General features: G+C 41.8%; 1 protein-coding gene across 1 annotated transcript in view; it reads right to left on the minus strand.

Moving 5' to 3' along the window:
- Positions 1–339: 339 nt before the first annotated feature.
- LOC122815868 overlaps positions 340–26,193 on the minus strand; it is a 105,397-nt gene continuing 79,543 nt past the window's right edge. The window contains exon 4 of the mRNA XM_044088697.1: positions 340–528. Within this exon, the coding sequence (XP_043944632.1) occupies positions 413–528 (116 nt within the window). The 3' untranslated portion in view covers positions 340–412. The remainder of the gene's footprint in view (positions 529–26,193) is intronic.

Raw genomic sequence — 26,193 nt, forward strand, 5'->3', positions numbered from 1 at the left:
ATGTGTGATTATGCTATTTTATCAAAATTATGCATGTATGTATAGACAGAAAGATATATCTAGATAGATCTCAATATATATATATATATATATATATATATATATATATATATATATATATATATATCTGTGTGTGCGTGCATGCAGCTCTGTCATTATGATCATCAAAGTGGTATAATGTATGTTATTTTACAGTTATTATAATGGGGTATACTGCCTACTAATTCACATGCGGGGAATATGAAATAATTACTTGAGAAAAAAATGTGATTGTATGGTTGTAATGAGTATAAAATCAGGGTTTTATGTCAGAGACTATAAGTAAATTAAGAAAAACAGTGAAAGAGAAAACGTATTGTTTTAGTTTAGATGCATAATTACTGCTAGAACATTTCATCAAGACAGATGGTAATTAGTGGTTCTGAGTTCTTTCCATGTGCATGCTCATTAGCGTAAAGATAACCATCATGAAGAACAGGATAAGGCAATAACATAGTTTGACGGTGTTTGTATTTGTATAATCACAATCTGAAAAAGAAAAGAAAATTGTATTTAGTTATAAATGAGCAATCTGTTTTGCTTTTCTAACATGTGAGATAACAATGATATTGTGAGCACAAAAGCAAAAACAAATATAAAAGATATATATATATATATATATATATATATATATATATATATATATATGGATCAGTGTCATTTCACCAAAAATCCATTTCGCCAAAACTTTCTGACATAGGGTCCAAATCACCGAAAATAGTACTGACAGAGTATATGCCCTTTTCCCCCACTGTAGTGCAATTTCAGAGTGAGAATATTAAAGTGGGGAGGTGTGGGGGGTGTAGCACAGTACAAGTTAATATTGTCTAGTATTGTTTTATATTGTTCAGTCCCTGTTAAAGAGTAAGTAAGTACTTTATAACCTGAGTAGGTGGGGGGCTATGCCCCCACACCCCCCGTTTTGGGGGCTGTGGCCCCCATACTTCCCTATATTAATATTCTCACTCCAAGATCGCACTACAGTGGGGGAAAAGGGCATATACACTGTCAGTGCTATTTTCGGTGATTTGGATCCTATATCAGACATTTTCAGCTAAATGGATTTTTAGCGAAATGTAATAAACCCATATATATTTATCTATCTATCTATCTATCTATATATATATATATATATATATATATATATATATATATACATATATATATATATATATATATATATATATATATATATATATGTATATAACTAAAATTAACCACACTCAAAAAAATTGAACGAAGAGAAGAAATTTTAACTAAGAACTGAACTTCGTGACAATAAAAGCATTCAAAAAAATAGTAAATCACACCAACAACTCTTGTAGAACTTTAGCGCTTTCATCTTATTTATTATCCAGACTTCTTCAGAAAGACATGTCTATAGACTCAAGATGTGTATAGTACATAATATTCTGAAGGTCGTATTGATGTCCATGAAGGCTATTTTAGCTTTATATTTTGTTTGTGGATGTTTAAGCCTAAGCTTCCCATAGCCAGTGCTAGGTTTACTCACAAATGCCTTACTGATTTTTTTTTTTCAAATAATGGCTCTTTATTTTGAAACTTAATTTCTTCTTTGCCTGTTTCCGCTGATGAAACTTGTTGAAGATGGCTAGGTGATGCTCTTTCCATGTGTGTAATCATATATGTAACAATACTTACAGTGTCATGTATTTTATTTTTCTGATATTTCTTTACCAGGAAAGTCCGCCTGTGTGGCAAATACAAATTTTCAGTGGAGACCTAGAGAGAGGAGTTCTAGAGAGTTAGAGAACATAAAATAAAACAGTAGTATATATATATATATATATATATATACATATATATATATATATATATATATATATATATATATAAAATTAAAATGCAGATAAACTTAGAAGTTGTACAGTGGACTGCTCGGTATATAATAAAGCATGACGAGACACCAGTGGTGAATTAATAATAAAGAATGACAATTAAATAAACCAATCTGTACAGACAAAAGTATTAGAAGTGTAATAAAAATATCAAAAAGATAGAAGTTCCCTCTGAGAATGGGGAGAGGGCTGGCATTGAACAGTACAGATATGTACTATAATGAGGGATTATTGTGAAGTATTTCTTGATGTATATCATATAGGTGAGGTGCATGGATATGCCATAAATTAGTGAGAAATTCTTAGAAAGAGGACTTACATACAAGGAGGGTTGATATAGTTTTGATTGAATTTGGGATACAGTTCCGTACTTTGCCTCTGCAGTGTGGCTATAGACTTTGCCCCATTCACTTTTGGTTTAGAGATTTAAAGCAGGTTTTGGACTTGAGAGCACAGAGCGTTATCTGGGAGGAGATAGCAAGGCAGACAGAGGGGTTTTATAGTATTTTATGGGTTAGAAGAAGTTTTGTATAGGACAGTTGATATGGTACTTCAAATCAGATGTGAACATGTGATGGCGAACAATGATGAGGTTTATGTAGCAGGTTAGCTGCAAATCTAGCTATCTGATTATAGTATTGTTCCATCTATGATTTAAGAGAGATATGGACATTAGTCAAAACAGATGAGTCATAGAGAAGAGAAAGTAAACGATAAAAGTTAGGTAGGGTGATTCTGCTGAAGGAGTAAGGAATGTTTTACTCCATATAGCACACCTAGCTTTTAATGAGTTTTTTTTGCATACAATTTTGTATGTTGAGATCAGACTTTAAGTTGTCATCTATGGTGACTCCAAACAGTTAGGTAGGGGTAACTACTTTAATAGCTGTAATGTTTAGAGAGGTAATGTGGAAGTTACTTTTAGTATTAATATAGAGTTTAGTCTTTCTAGGATAAAATAAAATTGGATTTTGACTTAGCCACTGTTAACCTTTGTTGAAGGTGTCTTGTGCCACAGACTGTAGTTCATAGATTAGTATTAGGGTAACTGTTGTGAGCCATTTTAAGCCTAGTCAACTATCCTTTGTGAGGCTCAAACCATGCACTTTGCATTTGTAAGGCAAACACCTTAACCATTAGGTCATCCTCCTAACCCCTTGCTTGCATAGTTGTCGGATGAGCAGATAAGAGTTGAGTCATCTGCATACTGAATGAGGCAAGCTTGCTGAGAGGAGGTATATAACTTATTGATGAAGTTGTTAAAGAGAAGTGGACCAAGAATGGAGGTTTGAGGGATACATGTTTTAACTAGAAGAAAAGGAGAGAGAGAGAGAGAGAGAGAGAAGGAAGAGAGACATTTAACAGCTTGATATTTTTCAGACAGTTAGTTAGAAAAACATAGAGGAGTTGGTTTGGGAAGACCTAGATAGGCCATCTGAGACAGACGTTTTTCGTGTGGCACTGTATGTGGCTTTTGAAAGGTCTAGATATTTGCAGATGACATTGTGATCTGTAGTGAGAGTAGGGAACAGGTGGAGGAGACCCTGGAGAGGTGGAGATATGCTCTAGAGAGAAGAGGAATGAAGGTCAGCAGGACTAAGACAGAATATATGTGTGTGAATGAGAGGGAGGATAGAGGAATGGTGAGGATGCAGGGAGTAGAGGTGGCGAAGGTGAATGAATTTAAGTACTTGGGATCAACAGTTCAGAGTAATGGTGAGTGTGGAAGAGAGGTGAAGAAGAGAGTACAGGCAGGATGGAGTGGGTGGAGAAGAGTGTCAAGAGTGATTTGTGACAGACGAGTACCAGTAAGAGTGAAAGGGAAGGTCTACAAGAGGGTAGTGAGACCAGCTATGTTATATGGGTTGGAGACAGTGGCACTGACAAAAAGGCAGGAGTCAGAGCTTGACGTGGCAGAGTTGAAGATGTTATGATTTGCACTGGGTGTGACGAGGATGGACAGGATTAGGAATAAGTATATTAGAGGGTCAGCCCAGGTTGGAAGGTATGGAAACAAAGCCAGAGAGGCAAGATTACATTGGTTTGGACATGTGCTGAGGAAGGATGCAGAGTATATTGGGAAACAGATGCTAAGGATGAAGCTGCCAGGTAACAGGAAAAGAGGAAGGCCTAAGATAAGGTTTATGGATGTGGTGAGAGAGGACATGCACGTGGTTGGTGTGACAGAGCAAGATGCAGAGGACAGGAATAAATGGAAACAGTTGATTTGCTGTAGCGACCCCTAACAGGAGCAGACGAAAAAGGAAGAAGAAGAAAATGAACAGAAGAGATAACATTTCCTTGGTCTCTAGCATCATTAATGGTGCTGGAAAAGTTGAGGAGAGCTTTAGTGGTGCTGTGGCCTCAATGAGAACCAGCTTACAACTATACATTTCCAGGATCTTAGAAAGGAGGAGCAGAATGGCAAGTGGCCTAAAGTTAGAAATTTCAGAAGTGTTATCTCCTGTATGTAGGGAAAATACAGAACGTATTCCAAAGGTCAGGGACATGGGAGTATTGAATAGTACTGAACAGATTTGTGCAAGCTTAAAGTACTCTGCAGGGAGATCATCAGCAGAAGGATCGCAGGGTCTCAGATTCTTTAGTAGCTGACTAACATATGATGTGGAGACAGAATGGGGACTAAAGACAGGGATGTCAGAAGCTGATTTATGTGGTTGGGGAGAGCTGGAGGTAAGAGAGGCTATGAGGTCAATAAAAAAAAAGTGTTAAATTTGGTAGCCATGTCCAAGTGGGTCCAAAGAGTTTGGTGACATAGGAGAGGCAGGTTGAAGATTTTTTAAATTGAGCTACAGAATTTCTTTGGATTTTTTTATGTGATTATCTTGTGGGACTGTGAAATATTTCTTTTTTATCCAGGTAAATTTTCTTCTTGGTGAGGTTATGCAACTCTTTATTTAGGTTCATAGGTTCATACTAGGCTATCTGCCCTAGGGCATTTATAAGCCTAGCTAGAATGTGTTTGGCTTTCGCCACCCATTTTAAATTTATTTTGCTATGCCCTTTTTCGAAGTTAGTATACTGTGCCTCTGTCTAACAGTGACACAGAAGTGATACCCAGGGTAAACCTATGATCTCCCATCTACTCATCAAGATTACTCTTGAAGAGAGTCAATGAGGGACTCTGCCTAACCTGTACTGGGATTTTATTCCAGAGTGAAGGGAGCCTCTGGGTTATGAATCTGTAGCTCCAGCATGTCCTATTTATTTCAGTGCTGAGGTTCAAGTCTCTCGAGCGCGTAGTTCGGTGGGATTTGGATTTTCTGAGGTGCAGCATGTCCATTAATTCCGGGTTGGACATGGCTTTATACGTCAGGCACAGATCGCCTCCGAACAGGCGGTATGCCACTGAGTAGTGCTGGAGTTTCTTTAACCGGGCAGCATATGGCATCTGTTTGAGCCCTTTTTTCCTCTTGGTGAGGTACTTTTGGGGTCTTTCCAGTTGCTGCAGGTGTCTGGTAAGGTACATCCCAAAAGGGGCATTGTACTCAATTATGGGCCTGATGAGGGATGAGTAAAGAGGCACGATGACCTCCCCTGATCTAGATGTGAATCCCTTCATGATTAGGTGGGCTATATAAAATGTTTTTCTAACCACTTTGGCCACGTGGTTGTTAAATGTGAGATTGCTATCAACTTGGGTCCCCAGGTCCCTAATTACTTCTTCTGTACTTAATGGATTACCACCTATGTGGTAATTTGTGGGCACTTTGTTTTTGCCAAAGGGGATGACTATGCATTTTTTGGCATTTAGCTTGAGGCCATGGCTCTGGCACCAGTTGTCTGTTTCTATGAGGCCCTTTTGGAGGATGCTTGTGTCGGCTGGAGAGTCAATTATGGCGCCCAGTTTGCAGTCATCTGCGAACTTGGTCAGCCACAGTCCTTCCATGCTGGCCTGTACCTCCGAGAAATATATACCGAACAAGAGAGGGTCTGAGCCTTGTGGGACACCACTTGTAACTGGTTTGGAGTCTGACATGGCTCCAGCAATTCGAACCATGTGGGTTCTGTCCTTGAGCCAGTTTGCAATCCATCTAGTGACATATGGGGTTTATATTTAAGCTGGTGAGCTTATCTATAATGCCCGAGTGGGGTATTGTATCGAAGGCTTTTGCGAGGTCCAGGTAGGCTGTGTGGACCACCTTCCCCTCGTCAATGGCCTTGGTGACTGTTTCAAAGAAATCAACCAGGTTTAAGAGGCAGGATCTGCCCTTAACAAAGCTGAACTGGGTAGGATCCAGTGTCTGTAGGTCCCCAATATCTTTTTTTATGAGGTCCATGATGATCCTTTCCATAGCTTTCCAGACCAAGCTAGTCAGGCTTATGGGGCGATAGTTTCCAGGATCCATTGAGGGATTTTATCTTTGTGCCATTGTTTCCATGCTTTGTTTTGCATGAGAATTTAGTTGAATGAATCATCCCGGTGGTTTGAGTAGAGTTTACTCTTCTATTTCTAGTTTGGGCAAGGGTATTTGAAGTAAATATGAATATATTGTTGAATTTATTAACTACTTCTTCTAGGGGCAGGGATTTTTACTGAAAAACAGAGAGTATCAAGTTAGAAATATTGCGGGTAGTTCTATATCGGATTTTATTTTTTAGCAGGTGGATGATTTCTCTACTGGTGAATATAGGCTGATGGTCAGGGAGTGATTCAGGTAGTACTCCTCTGTTAGTGTACTTGCTGGGGTCAGAGTTAAGTATCCAGACACGGATAGAATTTTGTGATTCAATCTGTTGAGTAGGAGAAGAGATTAGCTGTTTGAACTCTTAAAAGTTAACACTAGTAGTGGAGCTGCTAGATGTCACAGAAAAAAGTCAGTGTTAACGTCACCTAAGATAATGCATTCAATAGTAGCATTTGTAGTTATCCAGTAAAGAATTTATTCCAACTATACGTAACTTCATATATTTATTAACAATGAGAAGAGAGATAAGAAGCTTTGTATTTTGGATGGCTGCTGTGTTAGTTTTGAGATACTAGAAAATTAATCTATTATTGTATGCAATTGCAATGCCTTCTTTTTTGTATAGTCTGTAACACTGCATTGTATTGCTGCCTGAGAATTTCAGAATCTTTTATATGAAATTTTGCCCATGTTTCAGTAATGACAGTAATATCTGGTATGTATTATAAATGCTTGTAGGTAACTCTGCCTAGAATGCTATGAATGTTAATCAAAATTAGGCGATGTTTTCTGGGCGTACAGGAGTTGGGGCAAAGGAGGGTGGACTGGATGACATTGATGGGTGGGTTGGGATGAATGTCACCACAAAGAATTATTTTATAGAAGAGGAGGTTGAGATTAACTATTTCGTATAAGGTTTATGGATTTAATTCAGGTTATGTTTACATAAACTAAATGGGTAGGTTAGATGTTTTGTATTTGAGAAGGTGAATAAGATGGACATTAAAAACGTTGAGGAAATAGTTACGAAAAAAGGTTTAGCATGAATATAGGTAGAGCAGCTGGTAGTGTGAGAGTGTAAATAAAGTGTGAGATTACCTTGGTAGGTAGTAAGGTGACAGGCAGCGAATAGTAGAGATGTGAAGATACACAAGGATAACATGGTGAATAAGACTATGGTGTAGTTAAGGGGAGACTGTAGTTGAATAAAAAGGAAAAGATGTTAAAGGAGAAGGGAGAACTTTTAGAGAATATGAGGCCCCTTACAATCTATGTTATGAACTGTGGTTAATTAGCAGTTCTGTATATATATATATATATATATATATATATATATATATATATATATATATATATATATATATATATATATATATATATATATATGTGTACATATACTTCACTGCAGATGTGAAAACTATACATTGTTAAGCACAGGCCATTCTAATTTTGTCTGATGGTTTTCATAAAAATGGATCTTCCATAGCTCTACAAATAGTAAAATGATATACTTGACATTACACATGACATGTTTAGAGTTATGAGGTGTAATGCGGAACTTATACCAGAAATATAGTTTTAAGTTCATAATTGCAATAGGCATATAAGGTTATGTCAGTGAAAGCAGCACTATACTTTCTTACTTTTGATTTCATGTCGTATGAGGTGTAATGCGGAATGTATATCCGAAATGTAGTTTTAAGTTCATAATTGCAACAGGCATATAAGGTTATGTCTGTGAATGCAGCACTACATTTTCTTACTTTTGATTGCATGTTGCAGTGTTATCATCTGATCAGTGCAGTGCCGCTGATACACTGTTGTGTGAGAATGAAGATAGATCATAACAACTAGCATTTCTTATATATGTGCTTGTTTGCTTATTTATTAATTTATTTATTGTTTATTATGTGAGTAAGTGAACTGGTCTGTGGATGCATTTTAACCATGACCTTGGCCAAAAAGATAGTTTTTCATGAGCTTTTATTTTATTTTTTTATGCAAGTTTGTAAATGAATGTCAAATTTCAGATTATCATCCGCTATCATTCCAAAGAAGTCATTTTGAGTAGTGACTTCAATAATTGTTTTATTAATAGAGAGAATTTCAAATGTATTTTTTTTCATGAAGAAGAGATTTAGGTGAAAAAAGACATAAGAGGTAATTCAAGAAATCTTATATGGTAAGTACAGTGGCGCAGCTCGAACACGGAGTTCCAAGGCTGAGCGATCCAGGAAACAAGGCTGGGGGTGTGTATAAACCTCCTAGCACAATGTTGCCACGGACATAATCGAATAATGTAAATCACCCTATTTGCTGGTGAAAACCAGCAAATGAGGTGAATTTGCAATCCAGGAAGCAGACAGACATCCATGTAGGAGCCAAGTCTGCAGCATAAATGTATGCGGTTAGTAACCATGTACATTTCTGCAAAAATAAAAATGGTGCCATGACAACTACAAGTAAAGCATGTATTATGTCCATTAGGCATGCCAATGGCCAAACGTATGGCCATTGGCATGCCAAAGTATTGCAAAATGTATAAAATAATTTTTTTAGCAGATATGACTTGTTTAAGCAGAGTGCAGAGGAGCACATACATGTGATCTTGCAAAAAATAAATTAAAATAATAAAAGGGCAATATAAAAGGTAAAATCAATTTTCCCATTATACTGGCCAGCATGCAGACTCACAACAATGGCAGGTTATAGTGGTTGCTAAAGACATGGGCTCTGGTGTAGTGGTGTAACTAGGATATATGCAAGTAGGTGTATGCAAAGGAGCAAACATTACTGAATAGCAAAATGAGTCACCTTGTCCACAGGTACTTAACCGTGTAGGGGCTATAACATGGTAGTGTAGGCAGAAGAGGCAGCTGATATGAAAAGGGTGTGTGTCAGGTTTTGTGTAAGCACATTCGAGCTCATGGCTCCTGTTTGCACTCAGCTAAACACAGCTAAGCAAGGGAATGTGTCTGAGGCTGCTTAGCTGTGCTTAGCTGGTTTAACATATGCTGAGCGTGTTTGTGTACAGGAGAGGACCCTTTCTGCTCAGAAATGTTTACACTAGCTCTGCTGGTTTACCCAGAGTGCTGCAGGGCTTAAACATGGAGGAAATTGGAAAAAATAAATAAATAAAAGGAAATCGCAGACAAAAGGCAATCATCTGTAAATGACTAATAAGGCCTCTGCCACTCACGGTGGGCCATTCAAACCCCTCAGTAATGTAGCTGATAGGTGGAATATATCATAGTCAGTCAATCACACATGCTGCACCTGTAGCACACCAGTATAAAGTATGCAGGCACCCTTCAGTCTAATTCTCCCACATACTCTGCACCATTGAAGTACACACTTGGGATATTTAACTGACAAAATGATAGGGACTGCTGCTGCTTTGCTACAGCTCAACATGCTACAGACTGAGGGCAGTGATGAGGATGATGCCGAAAACTGGCCCAGACTGAGGAGGAGAAGAGTGTTCAGGCCCAGGGTAATCTTTCAGGGGCTACATGAGCTGGAGATAGTGGAGCTCTATTGGGTGGACAGGGACATACTACAGCAACTCACTGAGCTCTGCAGACCTCACCTCAGACCTAGAGCCAACAGAGGGGTACCCATCCCAGTGGAAAAAAGGTATGTGTAGCCTTAAGAATGCTGGCTACAGGTACTTTCCAAAGACTTACTGGGTACATCACGGGGATCTCACACACATCTGTATTCGGGGTACTCCACCAGATCCTGGATGTCATGGTAACACATGCCAGGGAGCACTTTTATTTCCCCAACACCCATGAGGAGAGGACAACCAATATGCATCTCTTCCACTGTATAGCACACTACCCAGAGGTCCTGAAAACATAGACTGCTCTCATGTGCACATCAAAGCACCACCCAATGAGGAGGGTAGAGTGTATGTCAACTGCAAGGGCTATCATTCCATCAATTGCCAGGTTGTGTGCAATGCCCAAGGCATTATCATCAGTGTGTGTGCTGGCAGCCCTGGCAGTTATCACAACTCCCACATCTGGCCTGCATCACAGCTGTACCAGGCATTTGCCAGGGGGACATCTCATATGGCCATCTTGTGGGGGATGCTGGCTACGCACTGGAACCATGTCTGGTGACGCCCATCAGAAATGCACCCACACCCACAGAAGAATGTCATAATGAGGCACACGCACAAACTAGAAACATTGCAGAGTGCATGCTCAGGCTGCTCAAGTCACAGTTTTGCTGCTTTGACATATCTGGTGGAGCCCTGCAGTACTCTCCAGCCACATCTGCACACATGTTCATAGTATGTGCCATGCTACACAATATGATCTTGTGGAAACAGCTACTGCAGGAACAGCAGAGGGAAGGGAGACACAGCTCCACCATTGCCTAGGTCTCCACAGACACAGGGGGACTTGATGGAGGAACCCCCTGAGCCTGTCACTGTAGGCAGACGTAAGTGTGCCCAGTACACCGTGGCCTTGGCAAAGAGGCAATACATAGCACATTGACACCCTGGGGACCCAGAGACTGACACCTCTCTCTCTGAATTGCACCCACACTAAAAAAGGATGCCACACACATCATGCTACCTGTACCTGACCATGTATAGGCTATGTACTGTGTGCATCCAACAGAGTCAGCCCTGAAGCACTGTCCTCACAACTGCTGCAGGCACAAGGTAAGTCACTCTTCTTAACAATAAATGAATGGAGTAAAATAGTATGTAGTGGTAGCATATCTATGGTATTGTAGCATGTATGCAAGGGAATGGGATGGCCTACTAGGATAGCAGCAGATGACTGACAGCTATGTAGGACAACAGGGAATGACTGACAAATACTGGCTTCCCCAGAATGTGCAGTAGTCCCCTAGGTGACAAAACTCACTGCAGTATATGTGGGGGACTAACACACTGGGGCATCATAGGTCACATGCATGGATGTCAATGTTGTAGTCCCATAAACATCTCTTGGCCTCTCTCAGCAAGTCAGCTATACAAAATCATAAAGAAATGTGTGGAAAAGGCCCATAAATAGGGACAATGAAAACATATCCCTCTTTCAAACTTACACAGTAATATCACAGCAGGTCTTGCAGTTGCATGAAGTCTCTGAAGTGTTAGAAGTCTGATACTCAAGTGTATGTCATTACTTTCTAACCTTCAGTTAGTTATATGCCATTATTCTCCAAGACAAGCACAATACTATGCTAAATGGAACCAAAATTTAAAGCAAACATCTTGACAATCTGTGCAAATGTGTGCAGTTGAGAGATATGCCCCCCTCCCCACAACACACCCATGTCCCCATAGAAATGCAGTAACATTCATGATGTAGGGTAATAGCAGTAGAGCACACATTCCCAGGGGTGTCACAATCAACTTGATGACTTGTTGCATGTCCACAATATGCAGGGGTCAATGAGCTATGTATATGCATGGCTAATACTGTCAGGAAGTAGGCTGCACCTACTCTTGGCTGTTGTGGCTTAGTGGTCCAAGTACAGTACCGTGGTTGACAGGGTCCATATTTCCAGACTTTCTGTGCCAACTATTTTGCATGTCAGCTACACCTATGGTAGGAGTGGCACACACTGTCCACAATTCAATATCTGTTACTGCAGGAAAGCTGAACAATTCAGGGACCTGGAGCCACAAGTATGGACAGGAAACAGCTCAGAGTAACCTACACAGTGCCTAGTAGGACAGCAGGTTCTTGAAAGTCAGTGTACTGCCAGGTTATAAAATAGCTGCCACCTTACTGTGACAGTACTGACAACAAGTCACTGGCCACCATCCATCACCCTGGAATGACAGGCTGTCACAGAAGGACCACAGTATGCCTCATATATCTGCTCTCCTTGTCATAACATTACATTTGTCTGCCAAACTAGTTGCTAAACAGTAAAGGTTGATATGAAACCATCAATGGCAGACAGTGGAGAAGCAGACATCATACCCATAAGAAAAGCAAGCTAATGCCAAACTGGTCTTCCAACTGTCTATGTTTGGCACAGTAATATTAACACCCTGTCCCCATGTGTGGGCCTGTGTCTGGCTGTCATATATGGGCCTGTCCAGATGTCAGTCTGTGACGTTTTGTCAACTAAGGCCAACATGTAGCCTTATAATAACATAGCAACACAAACCAACTGAGGACCACAGCAGATATAGAGGTGCAATGATGGACAACCTGCTAAACAGGTACACTCAAAGGTGTGAAGTCCATAACCCTGTGTGTGATGTTACTGCATATACCCCACTCACACCAGAAATACAAATACACAACAGCATCACCTGTGGACAAAGCCTGTAACTGCACTACAGAAGTACAAAGAGACACATATAAAGGGAAGGGGAACCATTGGCCAGGCAAATGGAGAATGTGACACCAGAACAAATTGTGCAGTAACATAGGTTCCCTGCAGTGAATGGAATCAGTAAACATCACCCAAAACAAAACATCACACACACACACACACACACACACACACACACACACACACACACACACACACACACACACACATATGCACACACACACACACACACACACACACACACATGCACACACACACACACGCACACACACACACACACACACACACACACACACACACACAGGTCACATGCACACACACACACACACACACACACACACACACACACACACACTTTACAGCATCTCATGAAAAGCATCTTTCACTTGTCTCATGGCTAGTAAGGTGAAACAAGTTATTTCCAACACAAAGGTTACCCTTATGTTTGTTGTGAGAGCACCATAAAGTTTTTTTCTGTGTGTGAAAACTCAAAATGTATTACAGGAAGAAGTATACTTAACAAAAATTTACTGAACCTTTAGAGTGGGAGTGCAGCGCGACAATGCTAGCAGTGCCTTTTTACTTTTTTTTACTTTTTAATAGTGTGTAGTATTTGTATGTTTACGTTGCTCTCAATTTCTGTCGAATGTATTTTGTGTATCTTTGGATCAGGTAGCAGCACAGAGCAGTGTGATGTTTGAATCGGTATTGTTTGGTTAACCTTCCTGTCCTTCCCAGTAGATAGCCACATTTTAACTGGAAACTGGGTATTTTGAGAGTTGAGGCCATGTATTTTCATGGGCTATGTATAGATAAACCAGGAGATATTAATTTAATATAAGGTGAGGTAGGCGAAGCATTCAGCATTGTACCTGAAGGCGTTCTTTATGTGTGTTTAGTTTAGTTTGCTGTAAGTTGTCTTTGCTAAAGCTTTTGCTGTGCATTCGGTAAAGTATTTGAAAAAAGGTAATCTAGTTTTCCCTTTTTTTTGATCCCTTTTGGGTATGGGTGGTTGGTTGAGTAATGGTCCTTTTTCAATGGTCATTTTTGTGGTATGTTGTGTGTGCAGTTGTGGAAATGGTGTGCATTTTTTATGGTGTGTTGCATGTGTGTAAATGCCCCATTATAGAGTACACACACACACACACACACACACAGACATGCACGCACACAACACATGCACACACACACACACACACACACACACACACACACACACACCCACATATGTGGAGGTTCTCAACAAAAACAAACAAAAACAAAGGACACCTCTGAGGCAAACACACATGAGAACTCCACAAACCTCCATACCACAGACCATGCATAGTCCACACACCAGTGCCTTGCAACCACTAAGGCATTACCATAAACCCAACATATTACTCATAAGACACTCAACTGTGAGACACACAGATGTGCCTCTCACCAGGCTGGATAACGAGAAAGTCACAGTTACTTATTTGTCAGGTGCCAGAATCTGCCATATCACACATCCACTCAAGTCTCTCTACAACAGGTACTGTTATGAGTCTGTCCGAGTCCATGTCACTGTGAATGATATCAGACATACCTCCCTGGACTATAACCAGACAGTCATGAGTGAGCTTGCTGAATATGAGTCCCATGCAGGTATATCCCTAGGTTTAGGGAGCATTCTACCATCACCCAGAACGATGCCTCAATACAAACAGAAAATGATTGACATTAGTAATTGGCTTACTTTCTGGTGTCATCCCAGGGGGATCCAGTGCCTGACAGCTTGCGAACATATGATTGACAGAACACATTGCTTTGCTAAAGATGGCCCGTATCTGTCTCACTTGGCCTTCAGGCTTCTGGCAAAGGCTCTTGCCCCTCCACCATAGTGCTTTTTTAGAGAAAGTCATGGGATTGATACTACCAACATAAAACCCTCAACAAAACAAATTAAAGCTCATGCCTCTAAATGCTAGGAGTCTAAACATGAAACTGCATGCATTGCAAGCATGCCTAACTCTGGAAGATGCTGATATGTATGCAGGCACAGAAGCCTGGGTCAAAGCTGTGCAGAGCAACCCCTCCTTATCTGGTCTTTCATCCTATCACACAGCCAGACCCCAAAATGTGGCCAGCAAAGCCAAAGGAGGTGGAGTATAAATATATATTAAACAGGCACACACTTCCAGGCTGGTCAATCAGTCTGATGCACATGGGACACTCCAGGTGTAGTTAACCATTGGCAAGACCCCTATACAAATTATACATAGCTGCAGGCCCACATATTTGACTCAGGATGCCAACTCCACCTATCTGGACCTGTATAAATATTTCAAGATTCAACCCTTACAGGCTGACTTGAATTACCCAACCATAGATTGGAAGACAGAGATTCCACCATTTTATCAATGCAAATGCCTTGGGACAGCTATTTGATACCCCCCACAAGATGTCATACATATGTTGGATTTGGTAGTAACCAACATGATTAAGCACTGCAACACCCCTACGGTATCATCCTCCCAGGTCACTTTCAATATCACCATCTCCCGACCCCCCACCAACTCTGGTAAAAAGAAAAATTCTCCAAAGCTGATTACAACCATTTGATGGATGGTATGAACTGCTGCACAGCCCCCTCTCCCAAGCACAGACATTGCACAGTTGAACACTGACAATGTCTCACCCCATCCATTTATCCACAACATCGGCAAAATGATGTACAGCATAAACAATGCCGTGGAGGTCATCACACATGGCAGGAAGTGTTGCATCTATGACCCTGAGCATACATGCGGTGTACCATTCAGAACATGCATGTGCCTGCATGACGGACCGAAACATGCTTTGGGTGACACCTACTGTGGCACTTGTAACAGGGGCTGGATGGGCAGCAGTCCTCCTTCGAGCACTCCTGTCAATCTGCCTGTGTGGGACCTTGCCAGCTCTCTGGTTATGACTAAGGTCGACAGTCACAGATGCCACAGTCACCACACTAGCCTGTTTGATGCCATCACCCTCCAACTGTCCAATATCTATGGGTGCTGTGGACTGGGTATGTGTGGGTATACTGACTGTGTGTGAAGACATTGTGGCTGAAAGTTGGATGTCAACCAATGGTACAGATTCAGCCCTCAACAACCCCACCTGTGCCTTACTATGACCACCACCATCATCACCAGAGTTCATTGAGACTCTGACAACAGGTTGTGAAGGGGAGAGACACCAACACTCATGTTTACCTGTGAGGGGAAGACAACAAATGCAAATTACTACCTGCACTATAATGTGTGCTGATACACACACACACACACACACACACACACACACACACACACACACACACACACACACACACACACACACACACACACATGAGGTGGCACAAAGCCATTATACAGACCACACTTTCTAAATGATGACATGCACGACACACAATCACAATAGACACACTGTGCACAGGTCCTCAACAACATGCAGTGCAGCTATGTCCAGTTAATGTTGAAACTACTATACACCTGTGAGATAAGAGAGGAGTGGGAATATGTGATGCACCTTCACCTAACACACGGTGCACCCGTGTACACAATACTCATGTACCCCTGTATAGTGCATTGGTTACACCTATAAAAACGTATGTGCCAATATGTTACAGCACCTGCAAATAGGCTCCTGTGATGACCAGTGTGATGCACCACAGTTACCCCACCACAAGTGAACATGCACATATTGCAATATGGCTAAGCATAACAGTTGTGTGCATGAAAAACTGGCTTCCCTTAACACATCTAGGATATGTATGATCCACAACAAGACAGTTCCACACTCACCGGCTTCAGGTAGCTGTTCCTCAGTAACACCAGAGGGACCTTTGTAGTTGTGGGGAAGAGGATCTGTCAGCACACACACATGAGGCACTGGTACAGGATAATATGTGCATTTCTTAACATGTACACTGCAAGCTGTGATACTAACTAATTTACTGACATTCACAATAGGTGTGCACTTCTGTGCATTACAAAACCCCACCCAAAAATGCAGGCTGACCTGACATGGCTCCTGGTATGCAAAGGCTGACACTATGAATTCTACAGTATTGAAATGATGCCCACAGGAGCCTTACCTGGACAGTCCTTGATTGTTAACTCTGTGCCACCCTCCTCTATGACATGCTGAGATTGTTTCTAGGGATGAGATGGCTGCACCAAGGTTTGAGAGGAACGCCTCTGTGGCTGTGAGTAGTGTTTGCATAGCAGACTCTCCACCTCTGCCAGCACAGTCCATGGCCACAGTTGCAGCCCTTTGCCATGCATTGTGGATGAGGTCAATAGCACAGTGTCAGACCTGTTCATATGTACGGTCGCATTGCCACACATTGTTCACAGTCACTACCACTTCCACCCATAGGGCAGTGTGTTCCTGCAGGGTTTGCTGGCTCCTCCCCAACAGTACCCTGTGAGGGACATTGCGTGCATCAATGATTGCCACAGTCTCTGCTTCTGATAAGGCCAGTTGACGTCTGTGGTACATCCCACCTGAAAGACATGAACAGGGGAACACATCACAGGACCACATACTTTGGCCACCATTATGTACAGGTCCTGCACATCCACATTTACTAGCACTATCCACCGCTAACACTCACATCATACCCCTGCCATCTATCAACACAGTATGTATGTGGATATTGTCAACATATTGGCATTACAGCATACAGTGCCCTCCTTATCCTGATGTTTCATGTTCCCCCCAACAAGGACCATTAATGTGCATAATTCTTCATTCATTATTCACATCAGACAGCACATGGAGCAGCTGGGGAAATCACAGAGGTTCCCCACCAGAGATTACCAGGACATCACACATCTACCGTACACCTGTAGGCTATAAGGCCAACCCTCTACCTGATGTCATACATACTACTCAGGAGTGACCTCACTCTGGCATGCCAGGCAGTCACAGACTCCACACTGCTGGGACTGCTGCACAAGTGCAAGTCATGCTCCACTCTAACACGCAAACACAGACACACACACACACACACACACACACACACACACACACACACACACACACACACACACACACACACACACACACACACACACACATATGACCTCCACCTGGTGAGTGACTTGGATGGGTCTTGTTGGCAGCTTTGATATGTGTCCCACACAATCACTCTGTGGTGGGGTGGGCACCCTATCCACATCATCCAGGGTAGCTAACTACACCTTTGCAGGCGTAACTTGGTCAACTGGATGGTTAACAGCACATACACCCTTGGGATACAACCTGTATCCCTGTTGGATGGGGACATCAGCTGCTGCCTTGCATACACATGGGCTAATGTGGCATACGGCCCACACCCTAGTAACCTGGTATGACACGAGAAATACCATAAATGGCCTGACTACTGTGACAGACTGTGTTATGTGTCCACACACATCACTGCCATCGACAGCTGGTTGTCCCCTATAGGCAGCATTACAGTACCATGCCCTCCAGCCAACATCCAACTGATAGGTGAGTGGTACTACAAGGGCATGTATACATTTCAGCAACATCTGATGTACAGATTAACTGAGACCACCGCATATCTCCTGTAGGGTATCCTCCTCATAACTGTCGGAAATCTGCAGTACCCAGATGTTTGCAGAATGTGTACATGTGCCTGATAGATATAGAACCCCTGCCAGACAAATGTGCATTTCCGGACACCAGTTGGACCATATGTGATGGTTTTCCCCAGCATTTGGGGAAAGTGTCTGTGACATGGCAGACTCCTCGCAAACACAGTCCTATGATTAAGGCCTTCATGTAGGCCTTCTCCCCTTCTCCCTTTTCCTGACCTGTGAGGAGAACATTATGGAGATGTGGGGGCTACAGGATCACAGAGGGTATGTAGAACTATTGTTCACTGTTTGGATTGATGTGTTATGTCCACAGTCTTGCATGCTATGTTTGCCATTCTTACTAGAGTTTTGATTCTGGGGCAGGTTAATGTTTCACAGTGTGTGCTGGTCTTGGTATGGTGGCAGGCAGATGTGAGTGTCATACATCCTTTGTACCTGATTGTGCATGCTGCTGCAGTTGATACTGGTGTATGAGCTGTGTATGTTTGTAGGGGGAGATTGTGCTACATGTCCCTGTGCCTTGGACACCCCCAACCCTTTATGTATGGGTGTTGTGTGGATGTCTTGTTCTAGGTGTTTGGGGAATGGTGGGTCTGTAGCACGTAGCTGAACATGTAGTTGCATTTGTGTCAGTTTGCAGCTGCTGTATTCTGGGCAGGAGTCATACTGTGAATCGTTACTGGGAATTGTGCAGACATTGTGGACAGCATGCTGCTTATGTCAGTGAGGGAGCAGTGTCAGCTGTTCTGTGACAGCACGGCCAGGGTGAGGGTAACAATTACAGTCTAGATGAGGCATGTGCCTCTGGTACATCTGTTACATGGTAACATTGAGAGGGTGGTCGGGTAGGTTTAGGAGATGTATTGGTATTTGTGAGATGTGTGCCACCCTGTATGCCTTTGACATGCTACTGTGGTGGCAGAGAATGTATTAGCAGCAAGCAGGTCTCCTGGACATTGCAGGGCTCAGTAAGTTGCATTGCAAAGCATGTAGTTGTGAAGCAACTGACTAGACTGTGGCTCTGGACACTGGATGTCCAGATGACGACATGCTGGGAATGTTCAGATAGAGCTACAGAGTAATTATTATTAATTATATCATTCTGCACCAGTCTGTGGAGTTGTGAGCTGTACCTGACATGATAGGCCTCCTGTGAATCCATCAATATGTTTTTGGCTGTGTACTGGTTCAGTGTCTGCATCACAGGCCCAGGTTCACTGCCAGTTATCACATTATATGTAGAAGTAATGTCAGTGGTACTCAGATTATCCTGATAACAAGAACTGTAATTCCCAAAAGTTGAGCTGGCCTACTGCTGTATTGCAGTGAACTGTTGTTCAGAGGGTCCTGGGTGCAATACTTGGTAGAAGTGTCTTGTTTTCCTTATGTTACATGACTGTACTGAAAAATATATTTAAAAAGCAGCAGTAGTTTCATAGAAGTCAGATGTTCTAGTGGTGTTTTCCTGTGATTGTAGTTTAGAAGGTCCTGGTTTCAATTCCTGGCAGGGCTGTCTTTTTTCAACTAATTTTACATGTCTTTACTGCAGGAAATATTTAAAAAAAACATTAATTCTCCATATCTCAGATGGCCTAGGTGTGCATTAGCAGACTGTAATGTAGAGCTTCCTGGGTTCAAGACTTGCCAGGGCCAGTTATTTTGTTGTTAGGCAGAGCAGTGTCCGAATGAGGTAGGGTCATACTTTAAGCGGATCTGCATGGAGCTAAGTGATGCTAAGATGTGCTTATGTCCGCTTAGCTCTGCTTATCCCTGCTTAAACCCACACTAATTCCAAACAAAGAAAAGAAAAAAGGAGTGATAGGAAAGTGGTGAAATGGGGACAAGCAGGGGGAAAACATTATGAAAGACAGCTAGGGATATACAGGGCAGGTGTAGGAAAGGACCGAAGCTCTCCATTTTTCCTGCAGCAACAGCTGTGAATGATGTGGACAATTTGGAATTTAGAGCCTCACACCCCCACAGAAAGGGGTATGGATGATCTGGATTGCTGAGTAATTTAAGGGTAAATTGATTGATGTCAGTGTATGTGGGGGTGAAATGGAGTGCTCTCTATGGGACGTGATTTTTTTTTTTTGGTGGGGACAGATGCCGTCTTTTTTTAAGGTAAGACTGGGATGTTGGTGAAGGGTTTTAGGTATGTTTGGGGAGGTAGGTTTGGTAGGAGGGGTTGCTTTTGCAGACAGACAAGACAGCAGACAGGGGCAGTGTATGACACATTAGGGGGGTAAACACCTTGGATGGGAAGGGTGGTTGGGAATCGGACGGCCATGAGCCCCCAGAAGGAAACAGTGGGAGTGAGGTCCCCACCCATGGGCAGTCACCACTGCCCCTTCTCAGCCCTGATGGTGGCTGTGCTGGGGGATGGACAACAGGGGCGGATTGCCCCTCCACATGCACCAGTCTGCCTTCCATCTGGTGCAGGTGTACATCCAAGTCCCTCTGGATGACCCTGTACACCATGCTTCTGAACTCTTGATGGGCGACAAGGCCCTTTCTGCACCCGCACCTGGGGGGGGGGGCCCTGTCCACTGATGTGGTTCCACCCAAGGGTGGTGCAGGACAAGATGAGGAGGCAGTTTTAGGTAGGCAGTTCGAGGTTGAGTACCAGGGGCCATGGCCAGATGGGGCAGGACAGGCAGATCTGCTGGGATTGGCCTACCCAAGCATGCTATGATGTTAACATTTTTCAAGGTGTATTGGTTAGTCATGAATAAAACATTTCAACATTAGTTATAACAGCATGCATGGGTGTGCCAGTTAATCCAGAACAATAGAATTGTAACAATTACATGGTAAATCCACAAAAACGGTACCAGGACCCTTCTTCACAGGAGAAACAAGTTTAATAGTAAACTTAAAGCGCGGTCAATTACAATACACTTTTCGTCAGTTAAAAGTAACCGACTTCGTCAGAAACTGAGAAACACACACAGAACCATAGGTTTAAAAACAAACCACTTAAATGCTTAGCTGCTGTCACATGCTTTTAAATCTTGATCTTTTTTATTATTATTTTTAACTTAGGGTAATCCACCTAGTGGTGAGTATCTTAATAACATAACAACAGTGACATATAAACAAGCACTTTAAGTTTACTATTAAACTTGTTTCTCCTGTGAAGAAGGGTCCTGGTACCGTTTTTGTGGATTTATTGGTTGGTGATTCTTTGATATTTCTCGGCTTGACTTCTGTCGATGGAACCGGGCAGCCCTAATTCACTGAGGAATGACTCACAGAGTAGCAACGCGAATGAGAGCGGAGGAAACTTAACGGCTCTCATTGAACTCCTTACACAGAAGGTTGAACAGGTCGAGGCGGTCACTAGCTCGCAGCCTGGAGGACGGAGTGAAGGTTGCGGCATTAACACAGGACCAACGAGGATGACACCTGCTCTGAATAGCGATAACACGAACGGACAACACAGGCTTGGTGAAAGAAATAGCAGCAGTGCGAATGCCAGTTTAGGATGTATTGGAAATGACCGAGTCACGGTAAATAATGGGGAAACTTCGGCAAACTCCAGTCTTGGCCATACTGATGGGACAAGAGTTGATGGGGTTACGGCAAGGATACCGTCACTGAATGCTTGGATACAACAAGGGTTTTCTTTTGACAACACACAACATAATGGCAGCCCTAAAGGAAATGGTGAGGTAAGCCAAGATCTATCAGTCAAATTAAACATTTTTGATGAAAAACTTTTCAAAGTAAGAAAGTTGCAACTCGAGGTTGCTTACTTTCGCGAATGTATTAGGCTGAAAGTGGTGCCTAAAGGTTTAAGGCATTGGCAGTTCCCTGCAGGGCTGATAGAAGGATCTTCCTTCCATGCAGCTCTAATTAGCCTTTTTGATAGGCACGGGCTAGAGTTACTAGGTTTATTTTGTGAACAGTACCAAACCTCGATTAACATCTTACTGGAGGAGATTGATGAACTAGATGGCCTTATTAAAAACGATATAGACTATCGGAGATACCAATTTGAGTATGAAAGGTGTTTCATCAGCATTGATGAACACCTTACCAAACTCAATTTAACAAAAAAGAAAAAAATAAACAGGGATGTTAATGACTACAACAATGGGGTGGCTTACCCCAAACCAGCTAAACATCTTAACACCATACCAGTGGGTTTAGGAGACCCTACTTTGGGAGGACAGCCCAATGGGCACCAACCGACCACTGATTGGGCCGATGATGATGCTGGGCTCGATGAAGACACTTGTTATGAAGGACCTTCTAACGTCAATGACGTTAGAAGAAGTGAGAGGCTGGCCAACAAAGGTAACGGGCAGAATAGTGGTAATGGCAACAGGGGTTTTCGAGGTGTTAACAACATGGGACTTCCCCAGGCACAAAATTTTCCAATAGGAGCCTCCAACCAGCGGACCACGAACAACAAGAGGAAAGGTGCCAGGAGGAAGAGGTGGTGATACAAAGTCAACAGGCTTCCCAGGATCAAACCATTGCCTCAAGTTGTAGGGTTCTATTGAATTGCAGTGGAGACTTTAAGGTCTACAACTATACTGACTACAATATTAGCAACGACACTATTGAACTACTGTCTAAGGGCAATACTTTTGTACCGACCTCCCGCTTTGACCTGGCAAGCACTTTGGTAGACATAAAGCTATTTACCAGAAAACTCAACCTGGGTTTGTTATTAGGCAATGGGTCAAACCGGAGACCTGACCTTTATGTCTCCAGTGTTTTCAACCCCCCATTGCACCCAGCTTTAATGCTATTCGAAAGGGTAACTGAAATGGATATGAGAAATTTAAAAAAACAAAACAACAAATTCAAGCTGAGAGACTCAAACACTGGTAAAAATGGAAGGGAGGAACTTTCCCTCCTTAGAAAAGCCCAAGTGCGAATCATGAAACCGGATAAAGGGGGAGGCGTCACTATAATGACAAATGACGACTACATCAATAGGATGAACCTCATCTTGGATGGGGAAGGTTACTCGAAGGTATCTGTCAACGAAATGAATGGGGCACATCAGAAAGTCAAGGCCTTTATAGAAGAACTGTACGTGGAAGCCAGGATTGATAGGGATACCTACATTTACCTGCAACAACAGACACCCAGGACACCAGTATTATTTGGGATCCCTAAAATACACAAGGATGTTGACAACCCACCTATGAGACCATTGGTGGACGGGAGGAAAAGCATCACTTACACGTGCAGTAAACTTCTGGACAGTATATTACAAGGATATGTCAGAAAAGAAAAACAAATTACCAAAGATTCATGGTCCTTCCTGGAGGCAATCAACTTAGTTGACTTCTATCCTGAGAGCCTATTTGTAACAATCGATGTTAAGGACTTGTACTCATCAATCCCCCATGATATAGCCATGGACTGGGTAGGGGCGATGTTAGACTTGCTGAAAGCACCTAGCGAGGAAATACAGCTGGCACGTGAAGTGATGGATACGGTACTCTCCTACAACTACCTGATGTTCGATGGGGTTCTGTACCATCAAAAAATAGGTGTGGCCATGGGCTCACCAAGTGGAGGAAGCATAGCAAACCTAGTTATGGCTTATTGGGAGAGAAACAATATTTTAACAGTGGAAGAAGTTATCTTGAAAATTAAGTTCTATACTAGATTCCTGGACGATATATTTATAATATATCAAGGATCAGAACTTGAAATTAACAGCTTGATGTCAGTTTTTAACAACTCCACCGAGTTTCTCTCCTTTACGTTCAAATATAACAAAAACAGGATTGACTACCTGGACATTGATTTGAGTAAAGATTACGAGATTCACATGTGGGTATCCAAAATTCACCGTAAAGAAACATATTCCAACTCTATGCTCCATTACTCCAGCTGTCACCCTAGGCACCAAAAGAGATCTGTGGTCAAGGGTCAACTTGTTAGAGCGGCCCGTATGTCCAGTAAAGAAAAAGACTTTTTAGAGGAATGCCAGACCTTGACCCAGTTTTTTCTCAAACGGGGATATCCATCCACGCTCTTAAGTGAGATTACTGAAGAGGTCAAGCGTAAAAGAAGTATGAACATATACATCCCTTTGCTGAATAACGACCACAATAGGAATATTGGACCTGTATTGGTTGATACTACTATTTCTGGTAATTCAGATTTTTCTTGTGGTTTTTGTTGCACGTTCAACATCGACTCCCACAGGATTAACAATATAATATTGAAAAACTGGGAGTTCTTGACAAATGACAACGATTTCTACAATGTAGTACCCAGTAGGCCCAAAATAATATATAGACGGGGACCAAATCTGAAAGAACTTTTAGAAGGTACTAAACAACCATACACGACCAAACTTGGGATGTTCAAATGTCAAATGTGTAAATATTGCCACTGCATTGAGGAAGGAGTTAATTTTGTAATAGGTGACCAAAAATTTAAATCCTATTCTAGGTTTGATTGCAATAGTAGGTTAGTCGTATATCTTGCTAAATGTTCATGCTGCCCAGCTTTCTATATCGGGAAAACCGATAGAAAGCTAAGGGAGAGGATATACGAACACTTATATAGTATTAAAACTGCGAGAATGACTAATGCTTTGGCTAGACATGTATTGGATAATGCTGGCCACCATTTTAAATTTAGGGTTATTGACCAACAGATTAGGGACATCAGAGGAGGGTATGACTCTCTCAAATTAGAGAGGAAAGAACCCCTCTGGCAATTAAGGACTAATGCCAACCAGAAACCAGGCATTAACGAAATGACATCTATCACCTGCATCCTTAAACTTAAGAACTTGGAAAGGTGAAACGAGTGGAATAGACTTTAGTGGATAACACCAAGCTGATTCCAACTATTTAAAATTTAATATTTAAGAATTGATAATTCAAAACTTCAAATTTTAAAAATTAAAATCTAACCCTAAATGTGAAATATATGGTGGGTACAGTTTTCAACACAAGTAACGAGACACCCCTGGGTCCAGAGCTAAAGTGGTGGTGAAGTAATAAATAGGGTAACTGACCTACCACTTGTTTTGTCTATCTATCCTTTGTCCCTGGGGGTATGGTCACATTACAAACTTGTTGTACTAATAACAACAACAAAAAACAAAAAATTTTGATACACATCTCCCTTCAACTATCAGGTCAGCTGTAAATTGACTTGTTTATTAGACCACTACAATGGTTGTATCATCTTGGCGCTATTTGCACCTACTCTTCATTGAAATATGATGAGGCTTCATCCATAAGTACTGAGGCTCCTTGACAATGGCGGTAACACTATAGCCCACTTCCAAATACAACTTTTAAAGATAATCGACAATGCAAGTTTTCACATGATTTTTAACGCTATTTTTAATAACAAAACTCTAAGAACTTTTATGTAAGTGTGACTGGCTTTAACATGGGATATTGCCTTCACTTAAAACGCTTAATTAACGTTATTTTTCCATACAAACTTATAACATGTTGTTCCCTGCATAATCTAACATATTGCATGCCAACTGACACTCCTGAGGGGTGCGGTTGTATAGGTTAGCTTTCCTATACGGAGGTTTGGCTACAGGGGCACTCTGGATGTATTGTTAACTTTGTGGCCTTGTATGGTCCAGCAGGGATGTGATGTGGGGCGACCCACATGTCAATATATGTTATCAGTAACTGTGGACTACTAGTGAAACAATTTAAACACTTCGTAATTTTGGATGTGTTAGAGTGTAAACCCTTGTGGTTCCTTTGAAAAGTTCAACTGTATTTCAATAAGTACCGATTCCACCGTTTTGCTGCTTATCATTTCCCCATCCTTGGGGGGACTGTCTTTGTGTATACACACCCTTGACTCACTATTGGTTTCTTCAAGATTTTTTTAACATTTTTTTAACAATCTTTTAATAACTTTCTAAAAAAAGAATTTCAAAAAAAGAATTTTAAAACAATTTTTTTAAACGATAGG

Source organism: Protopterus annectens, chromosome 1.part1, assembly GCF_019279795.1.
Source record: "Protopterus annectens isolate FY-2018-M chromosome 1.part1, PAN1.0, whole genome shotgun sequence".
Lineage (NCBI taxonomy): Eukaryota > Metazoa > Chordata > Ceratodontiformes > Protopteridae > Protopterus > Protopterus annectens.